Below are 13038 nucleotides of genomic sequence, written 5' to 3' on the forward strand. Positions count from 1 at the left end.
AGAGTTTGTCTATTTGCTGCTGCCTGTCACACCCCTCACCCCCACTTAGCTCTCATTTGGAAAACTCCATGACTGCAGGGATCTATCTGCTGGCCTCCGTTAACAGTGTCTGTACCAGTCAGGGGCCAGAGCTCCACCCCTTCCAACATGAGATCCTCAGTCCAATGAGGTGCCATGTGTTTCCAGGGAGATAATTTGGTCCTGGGTCGTGTTCAAGCCTGAGGCTCTGGGCCACTCTCCTGGATCGTGTTCTTTCATGAAGTAACAAGAGATACAGTAACTTCTGGCTTGGTCTTCCCTCTGTGTCCATTGTGAGTAACAGTACCTGACTCAGACAGATACAGGACAAGATATAATTCGATCTTCTAAAAGTACGCTCATTATCAGGAATACAAAGTACAGGAGGAACATGGTGAAGCCCAGGATCTTGTTCATTTTCCATTTGCATGATGCAATGGAGAAAATCACGAACAGGAGCATGAGGAAAAGCAAAACAATCGCACAAAACAAGCCGTTGCTGCTGACTGGAACAGGCAGTAATCCATTGAAAAAGGAAAACAGCAACCAGGGAACAGGCAAGCTGCAAGATTGAAGAAGCAGCGTGGTTACTACTAACCTGTACAGTGTCCCACAGGCCTACCTGGCAAAGCACTGTGACACTTACACAGGCACATTCGGAGCCCATGCCGTAGGCAGCAAGAAACAGGTCCAAAGAAATGAACTTACTTGCCTACGGACTCACAGACAGTATCTGGGAAAGCCTAGACTGAAAATGAAGTTCTCGGACATCTTTCTTCATGACGCCTCCCTGACTGACCACGATCGTGACAATAAGGCCTGGCTTGGGATAACTTAAAATTATTTTAATTAAAACTCTCTCCTGTGCCCACTTCACTCCCTCCTCTCCCCCCCACCCATCAACCAAGTGCACATACACAAACTGAAGCAACAGAGGCGTCCACCTAGAGCGGGACGCAGATCCGGACACATAAGTGGCCCAGGGGTCCTGTCTGCTTTGACAAGGGGCTAGAGGGAGGCAGAGGCTCCGGCAGACAAGGCCTTCACTTGTTGATGCAAAATGTTTCTGAGAGCCACTGAGCTGGCAAAACCCAAAATACAGAGGCGCAGAAAAAGAGACGGAGTCCTTCCTCCTTCCGGTCCCAGCCCTGGAGGTCAGCGAGCAGAGCATTGGGCTGTATTTGGTAATAGAATTTAATGGAACTCATTTTCAATTCATCTGTAAATTGCAGTCAGTTAGAGCTGAGACAGCATTTTAGTTGTTATCCCATCCGGCTGGCCCACATTAATGGAGGGAGGATACTTTTCTGCCTTATAGGAACTAAAATAAATGCCCTTTCATCTGTGCATCCTGAACAAAGTAGAAAACTGGTAAGCACAGAACAGGGAAACACTGGTTTCTGGTAGCTCTAAACAGGCCTTGCAAACGTAACACTGCCACTCACCCCACAGTGATATCAAATATGTTACTGCCCACAGAGCTTGACACGGCCATGTCTCCCAGGCCTTTCCGAGCGACAATCACGCTGGTGATGAGGTCAGGAATGGAGGTGCCTGCTGCTAGGATCGTCAAACCCATAATCTCCTCTGAAATCCCTATGGTTTCACCAACCTGGTAAAGAGCAACAGTAATGAGAAACCATGGCAACAGCAGCTCGCAGACCTGAGGCTTTTCACAGCGCAGGCCAAGAGAGCGACCTTGTGCATACGGCCTCCCAGGGAGTCCCTGCGCCCCTTCAGCTGGAGGGTGGGTGATAGGTGGACCTGATGCCAGGGAAATGGGCCCCATCCCAGGCTGCAAGGAACCCCCAGCTTTGATTGCCATCAAACTAACCCTTCTCCCTCCATCATTCCAGCTGTCCCACCGCCTCCAAAGGGCCAGCCCCTCCAGCACCCTCTTCACATCACTGTTTCCCCTGCTGTGTGCCAGGGGAGGAGAGGCCGGAGATGGGCGGACAGTGCAGCACGTTCTCCACACAGCAAAGCTCAGCGCTCCACACACAGGGCGTGGCTGCTCAGAGAACCGGGCCGCCTGCGGGGAGGCGAGGGCTCCCACCCAGCGGGCGCAGACGCCCAGCCACCCGCCCTCGGGCTTCCCAGGCGTAAAGGCGCTCTGGCGGCCTGGTGATAAGAAGCTGCACTGCAATCCCCAAAGCGTGCGGTTTGAATCCACTAGCAGCTTCTCAGAAGACAAAAGGGTAGTCTCCATACATGAGATTTACTGCCTCTGAAAACCTTCTGGAGGCTCAGTTCCAGCTTGTCGGTCCACACACCGTCACGCAGCGGAGGCTGCCCCGCCTTCTGCTGTGGAGCGGCTGGTGGGTCCACTCTGCGGACGGGCAGCCTCGCAGTGTGACCAGCCGCTAACCACCACCCGGCGCCTACGAGCGATCAGAATTCCCGGGGGAGGGATGGAGGGAGAGACTGCTGGCGGGGACCGGGGTGAAGGGCTCTCTACGTCACGTTCTGTGTGGCTCTAAGGACACAGAAGCCACCCTCGGAATAAAAAGTCCTCTCCTGAGCCTTTAAATGAATACAGAGACCACAAATGGCACTTGTTCTTTCCCACCCCCTGGCCCGGGAGCACCATCGTACAGGCGCAGGCCCGGCCTGGTGCTGAGGCGAGGGGGCTGCTCACCTGGTGAGCCCACCACACCATCAGGTACGAGAACAAGGCGATCCATATGATGGCGCCCAGGAACGTGAGAACGAAGAACTTCCTCGACTCCTGCGGAGGAAATGGAGAAAGAAGGGAAGCAGGTTAGAGAGGGACCTGGGAGCGATGAGAAAGCAGGCGGACAGGGTCGTGCAGGGACTGACTGAAGAAAATGAGTCGCTGCCCACACGCACCGAGCTAGGGATCCGGTGTGTGTTCCTCCAGAGTGCAGGCCCCTCTCCAGCCCCAGACACAGAGCGTGAATGCCCGGGGGTGAAGTGGATTAAGCCGGCCTTGGCCTACAACTGGGAATGTTGGGGAGAAAGAGCAGCCTGGGGTTTCAGAATATCCCTGTGAAATACAGAGGTCTCGTTCTAATAACAAAATCAAGAACTGATAGGGATTATGTTCACCACATCTGTATTTTCTTAATTCATTGCTGTCAGTCATCACGACTTGTAGCTGACCCTCCAGTAGCCTTTCCGGCGGGAGAAGGCACCGCCCTGGGTTCGCAGCACACCCCCACCCACCCCCCCCACCCCCCCGGAGCACACAGGACGCCTCTAAGTCCAGGGCCTCTCACGCCGAGACAGGGCCCCTTAGACCGAGATTTCATCCTTAGTGCGCTGGTGGAGCCCTGCCCTCTCCTCCAGGGTGAGGCCCGGGTCTGCAGCCCCGCAGTCCTCCCGGGACAGGGCGGGGACGAAGACAGGGTCACCTGGGCACAGGTGACACACTCACCAGCCTCCGGACGTCAGGGATCGTCAGCCACAGCGGGAACACGATGGGCAGGAGGAAGAGGTAGATGGCCTGCTTCCGCTTGGTGCTGGGCCACTCCAGGGACAGAGGCTCCTCGTTCTCGTCGTCGTCATCATCTTCCTCGTCGTCGTCGTCGTCTTCATCATCATCATCATCATCTTCTTCTTCTTCTTCTTCTTCACTATCACCTTCATTGCCTCCCTCTTCACCATCTGTGTTCTTCTCATCACCTGGCTTTTCAGCTTTGGATTCCTGACCTTCAAGTTCACCTTCATCACCTTTCATGTCATCATCTCCTGCTGTCTGCATGTCACCATCTCCTGTCTGGATTTCATCAACTCCTGCTGTCTGAGTTTCATCTCCTGCTGTCTGAATATCATCTCCTGTCTGATTGTCACCATCTCCTCTGTGGATTTCATCCTCTCCTGTTTGGATTTCAACTCCGCCTTCACATTCATCTTCTCTCCTTTCTGCTTCCACTTCCCCTTCACTTTCGCACTGTCCTTCACCTTGACCTTGCCCTCCTGCTTCACCTTCATCAGGAGCTTCCACCTCTCCTGTAATTTCGCCTGTGCACTGGGCTTTGTTCCCATTTCCTTCCTGCAAATCAAAGTCAACAGACTAATAATGTATGATGAGTGTTTTGTTTCTTTCTCTCTCAAATACTTTCCCACTATTTTTGTTGATCTGAGAATCTATCTGAAAACCTGAGTGTACAAAGAGAATGAAGGCAAACATCCATCAAGGTTCCCCCGTCAGCACCCTACCCAGTGGTTTTCTGGTCCTCATGGGGTAATTTCCAGCAAGGGAACTCACCACCAAGAGGGCACACGGGGGTGTCTGGCAGCTTCAATCTCTGGTTGGTTTGAATCCACATCTATATTAAGAGTCTATACCCTGCCCACAATCAAGGCTTCAAACTGGTTTAGACTTGTTTAGTCATGGCTGATGAAGTGAAACCAAAACAGACTCAAGTTTTTAAAATTTGGCTGAATTGAAATGATACCCTGATGTGAGAGATTGGACTTTTGACAGGACTGTGGAGACATACAGCTTCACAGTGGCTCAGTCAGGCGCCGTCTTTGAGCTGGGCACCGTGGTCTCAGACACTGTTTTCTAAGAGGGGAGTGCATTTCCAGCAGGGTCTCGATCCATAAATTTCCCCATTCAGGATCTTGTTCCACTTGGCTTACATTGTACAAATTCAGGCCTATTCCGGTTTCACTTCATTAACCATGGCTGAACTGGGAAGAGCTTGTTCAAAACCCTCCATAGTCTTTGGAACCGCACAGAACATGCTGAATCGTTCTCTCAGGCATAGCTGTCTACCTGGAATGAGACATTCTCAGGCCTTTCCACCACTTCCTCACATCACAGCCTAGAGACTCTTCACCATCTTGGTGAACTCATCCTAATGGCTTATGTCCCAGGAAGAGCGTCCGCTTGCACACAGAACACCAGCGCATGGTGGAGCAGGGCTGCTTCTCCCTCAGTTTAGACACCATGCTTCCATGAGCACCATATGGCGCGATAACATCTATTCACATTTCTGACCTACTAATACTTTCTTGAACTACTTTCTTATATAAAAAATAACTCGTGTAATATTTATTCATTTGGAGTTTTTAAACATCAGGCTTCAGTCTAAATGATTTACTAACAAAAACCGAGTTTACTAAATTCCATGTGTCAAATAACTCATGATATGTTGTTGTTGTTGTTGTGTGCCATTGAGTTGGAACTGACTAATAGCTGACCTTCCAGTCAGTTTTCAGAGGCTGTAAATCACACAGGAACAGCTGGTAGATTCCAACCATCTGCCTTTGGGTTGGCAGTGTAACTCCTTACCACAAGGCCACCAGAGCTCCCTATAACTTATACGTTGTCATTATTGTTAAGTGCCATCAAGCTGTAGATGACTCATAGCGACCCTATGAATGAAAGACCTGAACACTTGTATAACTTTCGTCGTTTCTTCACATTCATAGAGTTTCCGGAGACAAGCCATTTCAGAAGTGGATGCCACTCCTGCTTTCAAGATACTTACTATATAGATATTATTACACCCACCTTATAAGAAGCTGTGCTGCAATCTCAAAGGCACACAGTTCTAATCCACAGCTGCCTTGCAGGAGAAAGATGAGCAGTCTCCCCCCATGCGATTAACTGCTTGTGAAAACCTACTGCAGGGTCAGCCATGGGTCTGTTCCATCTTGACAGTAAACAACAGCAACTACATACTTATAGATGTAGAAACCAGGGTCCAAAGAAGTTAAATATCCAAACTGTTTATAGGTACATTTTTAGGTAAATATGGATTGTTCTATTTGCAGCCTCTTAACCACTAAGATTCCTTACTTCACAGATGCTAGGACTTCTCTCTGGCTCTCAAACCTGGTAACGCAAGGAGTTTCTAGAAAGATTCCCTGACACCACTTGGAATCAGAAACCAGGGGTCCATTTTACCATGCTCACAAGTGCTCCTAAGTCATCCATCTGCAGGCCAGTATTTGGGAACCATGGAGTGATTCCGTGAATTCTAAAAAAATCACTGATTTATTTTAACATACTTTAAAGCCATGGATTATGAGTTTCCTCAGACGACAGAGGGGATGGCTGGTGCAGTCTGTAGCAGGTTGCACTGCTAACCAAAAGGCCAGTTGATGGTTTGAATGCAGCGGCCGCCCCTCAGAAGGCAGATGGACAGTCTCCTGCCAAGCAGTGTACAGTCCTGGAGACCCAGGGGAGGGGGCCGAGTCAGAACTGACATGAGGGCAGGAAGTTTGGTTTTGGTTTTGGCTTATGGGTTTTGTTATTTTAGGGTGGGGGTTTTTTTGTGGGTCTTTTTTCCAAATTAGGTACCAAACTAATAATTCCTGGCTTGTCCAGTCCCCTGAGCAATGTCCTGAGGGGGTACACATAAGTGACACCCTAACATCATGATATAGGCAAGTTCCTCTCCCCCACCCAAGGATGTTCTGTGATTCTCAACCCTGCTGCACATTATAACCACCTGGTGACTTTATGTAAACATTGATATTCAAGTCCCTAGCCAGATACTCAACTGTTGCAAGTGAGACCTAGGGATTTTTGCCCTCCTTTTATTAAATACCTGGACATTTTTAAGCATCCTCAAATTATTCTCATATACAACCAGGTTGAGAATCCCTGATAAAGAAGCCAAGTATTAGGTGAAGCTTCTGCTTTGAGTAGAGAATGAGGAGGGAGGCAGATTTCAGCCTGAATTCCTGCCTTCCCCTCCTGCCTTAGGGAGGGGAGCTTCCTGAGGGCAGTCACTAGTCATTTCAATGAGAAGCAGGAGGTGTCTCTCCAGCCTCCACATTCTTTTCTAAGTAAGACAGCTCTGGTGGTTCCAGCTCAGCGACGTCTTTCTGCTCCCATGTTGGAGTCAAGGCCTGCATCACTGCCTGCCACAGTGAGCTGGACCCAGGCTGGAGAGCTGGCCTGTAACATGGGAGGGACAGGTGCTCTTTTAAGATTGGGAGCAAGTCACAAGCTGATCCCCTTGAAGATGAGAAGGCAAGCTGGTTGCTTAGGGTTGAGTGTGCTGATTAGGAAACAGAGCTACACGGTGGAAGGAAGGGACATGAGGGAGGAGGGGATTCAGAGATTGCCAGGGTCACAAATACCTTTTCCATCCTAAGTTCAGGATCTCGTGAGACCAAGCTATGCTTCCGCCCTTAGACTTGTGGTGACACCCTTAGTCCTTTAACCCTTCCACTTGAGCTGGCTGTAAAGCGCCCTCTCAGGACACTCCTGTTACCATGGAGACATCCTGGATGCTGAACTCAAAGTAACTGGATCAAGGATGAAACATAATTGAGTGCTTTTGAGTATCCAACAGAATAAACAAGTAGAAACCAAGAAAATGGAACTTACACATTGAATGCTTATTTACTATCACTCACTCAACCATTATTAATAACAACTCTGTATCAGGCACATATTCTTCTGTATGAAGAGGAACGTGACATCAGGACTGAGGAAGACTCGGCAGCAGCCTGCCCTCTGCAGATGTCACAATCTTCCTTGAAGCACTTACTGAAGAAGATCATAGACCACAGCCTTTAGTAAGGATTACACCGTAACATCAAGAAAACAAAAATCTTCATAGCTGGCTCAATAGGCAACATCATGATAGAGACAAAGTGGAAAAAAGAAACTGTCAAGGATTTCCTTTTACTTGGATCCACAATCAATGCCCATGGGAGCAGCAGCCAGAAAATTCTAAGATGTATTGCTTTGGTCAAATCTGCTGCCAAAGACGTCTGTAAAGTGCTAAAGGTAGCCTGATCTACAGCATGCTATTTTTAATAGGAAACTATGTTTATGAATGTTGTACAATGAATAAGGGAAACAAACAAAAAAACCCTGGATGCCTTTGACTTGTAGTGCTGGCAAGGAGTGCTGAATATACCAGGGAGAGCCAAAAGAAGAAGCTCCTCAAAGGCCAGGAGAGACAGTGAGCACTGCATTAGAACAGAGGAGGGGATGAACTGTTGGAAAGGAATCTATGATGATGCATTAGAACAATCTGGAACATGAGGTGCACTGCAGAGTGGGCTAGGGGAGGGGAAGGGAGGAGGGGATAAAATGTACAACAACTAATAAAAGAGAAAATAAAAGTAAGGATGGTGGGACATCATCTCATATGCTCTGGGAATGTGGTCAAGAGGCACTATATCCTTTTGAAAAAGACATCATGCTTAGTAAGACAGAGGTTAGTGAATGAGGGGAAGACCATCAACAGAATGTATTTTGTCCAGTAACTGCCAAAATGGGCACGATCACGGCAGGGATTGTGAAGAGGGCACAGGACGGGCACAGTGTCCATCTGTTATTCGCAGAGTCGCTATGTGTCAGTCAGTTCAACAACAACACTTGCTGGCACGTGTGTCTCTCTGCAGAGGACACAGAGAGGACTTGACCTCTGCTTTCAGGAACACCACCACCTAGAACCCAAACCCAAAGCCACTACTAAGGTGCCTCCAACTCACAGCAACCCTCTAACGCGTTTCGGAGGTTTTGCATTTTTGATAGAGGAGACTGCTCATTTTTCTCCCAGGCCATCAGTGCCTGGTAGATTCAAATGCCAACTTTAACTCTTAGCAGCCTGGCACAGACGCATTAAGCCACTAGGGATCCTTCACTCCCTGGTAAGGGAACTAAATGGCTGTAGTGCCCCACTCACCCCTGTTGACCAAATAGGACAGCACAGAGCAGTCCCTAGGGCTTCCTAGGCTGTCATCTTCACAGAAGTAGACTGTCACATCTTCCTTAAGGGGAGCTAGTGGGTTAAAACCATGGGTCTTTTGGTTAGCAGGCAACACTAAACCACTCCACCACCAAGGATCCCTTAGAATTAAACTCTTAAACTCATTGTCAGTGAGTCAGAACCAACTCACAGCTGACCTTTTAGTGGGTTTCAAAATCTGTAAATCAAATAGAAGGTGATGTCTCACTTTCAATGAGCACTTGGTGGATTTGAAACACCACCAGAGAAGGGTGGTCTTTGGCTGAGAAGCACAAATCCCTGTGGCCTAGGCCACCAGTGCTCTCTCAGGAGACCAAAGAGAAACTTATAAATACTGTACCAGGAAGGCAGTGATAAGAACAGCCTTGACAGAGGTTCACACTACCACAGGCATTTGGGTAGGCATGGAAGTTTTCCTAGCAGGACAGACATTCACATGGGCCAGGAGAGGTGAGTGAAATGCAGAGCCATGAAGGTGGATGGGAAGAAGTGTCCTAGGGGAGGCAAGCACGTGGGCCAGGTCATGGTGGGAGAAACTGTGGTTCAAGAAACCCAGGTTGACCAGAGATCACAGAAGAAGAGAGTTTAGGTCTGAAGACAGGCCAGCCAGGACTTCAAGGAGACCCAGAGCCTGCCTGGATCAGGTGCAGCAGGTGGAGAGGGGCCCTGGAAGGTCACCCAGCACCCTCCCACATGCAGTTCAGGCTGCCTGACTCACTGTCCCATCAGAGCTTGCAGACCCACTAGCAAGTTTCCTTCTGCTTTAGAGCTTGTGACAATTCACAACTGGTTCTCTCATATAGTAACTCTTTCATCCTAAAGTGTCATGGTGAATTATACAGCTCTATGAGTATATTTTTATCCTTAAAATTATTTTCTTTCAGTAATTTTTAAGGTTTGAGTATAACTTAAACTGTTTAGTGACATGTACAATAAGTCTATCATACAGTGAGTGTGTACAAATTTAAAAATCCCATGGAAACTGCATTCTGATCAAGGCTGGGTTTATTCCTGTCACCTTGGATAATTTGCTACAGCCTTCTGCAAACAATTATCTCCTGCCCTCAACCATAGGCAGCCACTGGTAACATTTCTATCCACATAGATCAGTTTTGTCTGCTCTTGAACTTGGGACAAACCTGCTATTACCATAGCAATGATACACAACACAACAACACTTAATTCTGGGGTGAACGAAAGTACATGGTTCTAATCCACCAGCTGCCCTCCAGGAGAAGGATGGGCAGTTTCCTCCTATGAAATTCACTGCCTCTGAAAATCTGCTATGGAACTCAATAATATACAACAACAATTAATTTCGGGGTGAGATCATATCTCATTGTTTTGATTTACATCTCTACTGGATGGTGAATTAGTAGTAAGGAGTTGCACTATCAATCCACAGCAAATGGTAAAGTCCACCAGCTGCTCCATGGAAGAAGGATGAGCAGTCTCCTCCCTGGTGATTAACTACCACTGAAAACCTGCCGAAGAGTCAGCTATGGGTTGGTTCTGACTCTACAGTACATAGCAGCAAATATGAATATAGATAAATATAGGTGATATGGATAGATGTTGATACAGATATAGATGATAGAAATAGAGATAGAGAGATACATAACACACACAATATGACATATGTATTTGTCTATGGGTGTAGTCTATTCACCTTCTTATAGCTATTCAGCTTATATGGCTGTCTATGTATCCACTGATAGACTATTGTTCTTACTGTTATTTCAAGGTTGTGTATGTTATAGTATTTACCATTACTACTTTTAACATCAAAAGACAAACAACTAGAACCTCCTATACTGTAAACATTTATGTGCATCAAAAGACTTAATTAAAAATTATTAAAAAGAAGGGAGCTCTGGTAGCCTAGTGGCAAGAAGCTGCATTGCAATCCCAGAGGTATGTGGTTCAAACCCACCAAATGCTCTGCTGGAGAAGAAGGGGCACTCTCCTCCTATACCGTCAGATCCGATCTGATGGTACACACACACAAAATTTAAAAAAAAAAATTAAAAGAGTACTTACATACACTGGAGGGGAGGGGCAGGTCATTACCCATCCAACAAGGGGCTATTCTCTCAAAATTGCAGAAAATTTCAGGAGCTCAATAACCATCTAATTTCAAAATGAGCAAAGGATATAAATAATAAATAAAGGACATTTCACCAAGAAGATATTTAAGTGGCAAGCATTAGGAAGGCTCACAGTTCTTTTCCATTGTTCTTATTGTTATGTGACCTCAAGTCAGAGCCGACTCCTAGTTGATGCTCAAGTGGGTTTTCAGAGAGAGTAAATTGCCCAGCCTTCTCCCATGGAGTAGCTTGTGGACTTGAACCATTTGCTGTGGACTGATAGTGCAACTCCTTACTACTAATCCATCATCCATTAGAGATGTAAATCAAAACAATAAGGTATTGTCTCACCCCGGAATTCATTGTTGTGTATTATTGAGTCCCACAGCAGGTTTTCAGAGGCAGTAAATCTCATAGGAGGAGACTGCCCATCTTTCTCCTTGGGGAGCAACTGGTGGATTAGAACAATGTACCTTTGGGTTGGTAGCAAAATTCCTTACACTGAGCCACCAGAGCTCCCTCTAGAATCAATAGTGAATCTTAAAAACCAAACAATCAAAAAAATCCAACAAAGATTGAAGCCCACATACACTGCACATGGATTTGGAGGTAAAATGGTACCACTACTATAGAAAATGCTTCCTTTAAAAGTTGGACATAAAAAAAAAGTTGGACATAGTTCAGCATGGGAAAAACAATTCATATAATTCATTACATTAACAAAGCAAAGAATAAGATCCACATGATCATATCAATTGACACAGAAACAGCTTTTGACAAACTCCAACAGCTTTCCTGATTAAAACACTCAACAAAACAGGAATAGAGGGAAATTTCCTAAAAATAGTGAAAAGTATAGGTGCAAAACCAAGAGCCAACATCATTCTCACTGGAAAGAGATTAAAGGTATTTCTCTTGAGAACAGGAATTAGGCAAGGATGCCCACTATCACTTCTTCTATTCAATATAGTGTTGGAAGTATTAGTGAGAGCAATAAGAGATGACAAGGAAATAAGAGGTATCCAGATCAGCAAGAGGAGGTACAACTATCTCGATATGCAGATGACATCATAGTATATTTAGAAAATACTAAAGATTCAGCGAGGAAACTATTGGACATAGTCGACCAATTCAGTAAAGTAGCAGGGTACATGATCAACACACAAAAATCAGTTGGATTTCTCTACAGTGACAAAAAGAATATAGAAATGGAGCTAAGAAAAACAGTACCAATAACAACAGCTAGCATCCACTTCTATAATAGCTTACCTCCGGAAACCCTATGAACCTGGAGAGAGGATGAAAGTCACACAAGTGTTGAGGACTTTCCTTCATAAGGTCATGATGAGTCGTCTGCGACTCAACGGCGTTTAACAACAACAACAAGCCACAAGATTAAATACCTGGGAATAAACAGAACTAAAGACATACAAAACCTATACACAGAAAATTACAAAACATCTCTGCAAGAAACAAAAGGAGATTTGGAGAAACAGGAAAACATACCATGCTCATGGATAGGAAGGAAGACTCACTATTGTGACGATGACAATTCTACCAAAGATAACCTACAAGTTCAAAGCAATCCCAAGACAGATACCAATTCCATTCTTCAGTGAGATGGCAAATGCAACTACCTACTTTATTTGGAATAGAGAGCGACCCCAAATAAAATACTACTGAAAAAGATAAATAAGGTATGTGCCATCACACTCCCTGATCTCAAATCCTACTACTCAGCTGTGTTGGTCAAGACAGCATGGTACTTGTACAGTTACAGACAAATAGATCAATGGAATAGAATTGAAAACCCTGAAATCAGCTCATTAACCTATGCTCAACTGATCTTTGTTAAGGAGATGGAATCTGTTAAGTGCGGAAATGACAGTATCTTTAACAAACGGTGTTGCACAATTGGAAAATCATCTGCAGAAAACTTAAGGAAGACTCACACCTCACACCTTATACAAAAACCAACTCAAGGTGAGTCAGGGACCTAAAAATAAAACCAGACTATAAAATTCATCAGAGAAAAGCTAGGAAGAATTATAGAAGCCATAATTCACAGCATAAACAGTCTTCTAAGCATAATGAAAAATGTACAACCAGGAGAGAATAAAATAGATGAATAAGACCTTCTAAGAATCAAATCCTGATGAAGTAACCTGGCAGGTGAAAGGCCCGTAGGATCTTATCTGTGTTTACTGGGGCATTGCTGATTACCCGGGAGAGCACCTAAGGGC

The 13038-nt window shown here is 46.0% G+C and overlaps 1 protein-coding gene across 2 annotated transcripts in view; it reads right to left on the minus strand.

Moving 5' to 3' along the window:
• Positions 1–330: 330 nt before the first annotated feature.
• Positions 331–13038, minus strand: part of SLC24A1 (solute carrier family 24 (sodium/potassium/calcium exchanger), member 1) — a 40852-nt gene continuing 28144 nt past the window's right edge. For both annotated transcript variants that reach the window (XM_006886642.1, XM_006886641.1), the window contains 5 exons: positions 3880–4033; positions 3416–3792; positions 2657–2746; positions 1464–1630; positions 331–580 (listed from right to left, as the gene is read on the minus strand). In XM_006886642.1, coding sequence (XP_006886704.1) covers positions 331–580; positions 1464–1630; positions 2657–2746; positions 3416–3792; positions 3880–4033 — 1038 coding nt within the window. The remainder of the gene's footprint in view (positions 581–1463; positions 1631–2656; positions 2747–3415; positions 3793–3879; positions 4034–13038) is intronic.

This window comes from Elephantulus edwardii, unplaced genomic scaffold (genome assembly GCF_000299155.1).
Source record: "Elephantulus edwardii isolate Elephantulus edwardi_28Jun2011 unplaced genomic scaffold, EleEdw1.0 scaffold00050, whole genome shotgun sequence".
NCBI lineage: Eukaryota > Metazoa > Chordata > Mammalia > Macroscelidea > Macroscelididae > Elephantulus > Elephantulus edwardii.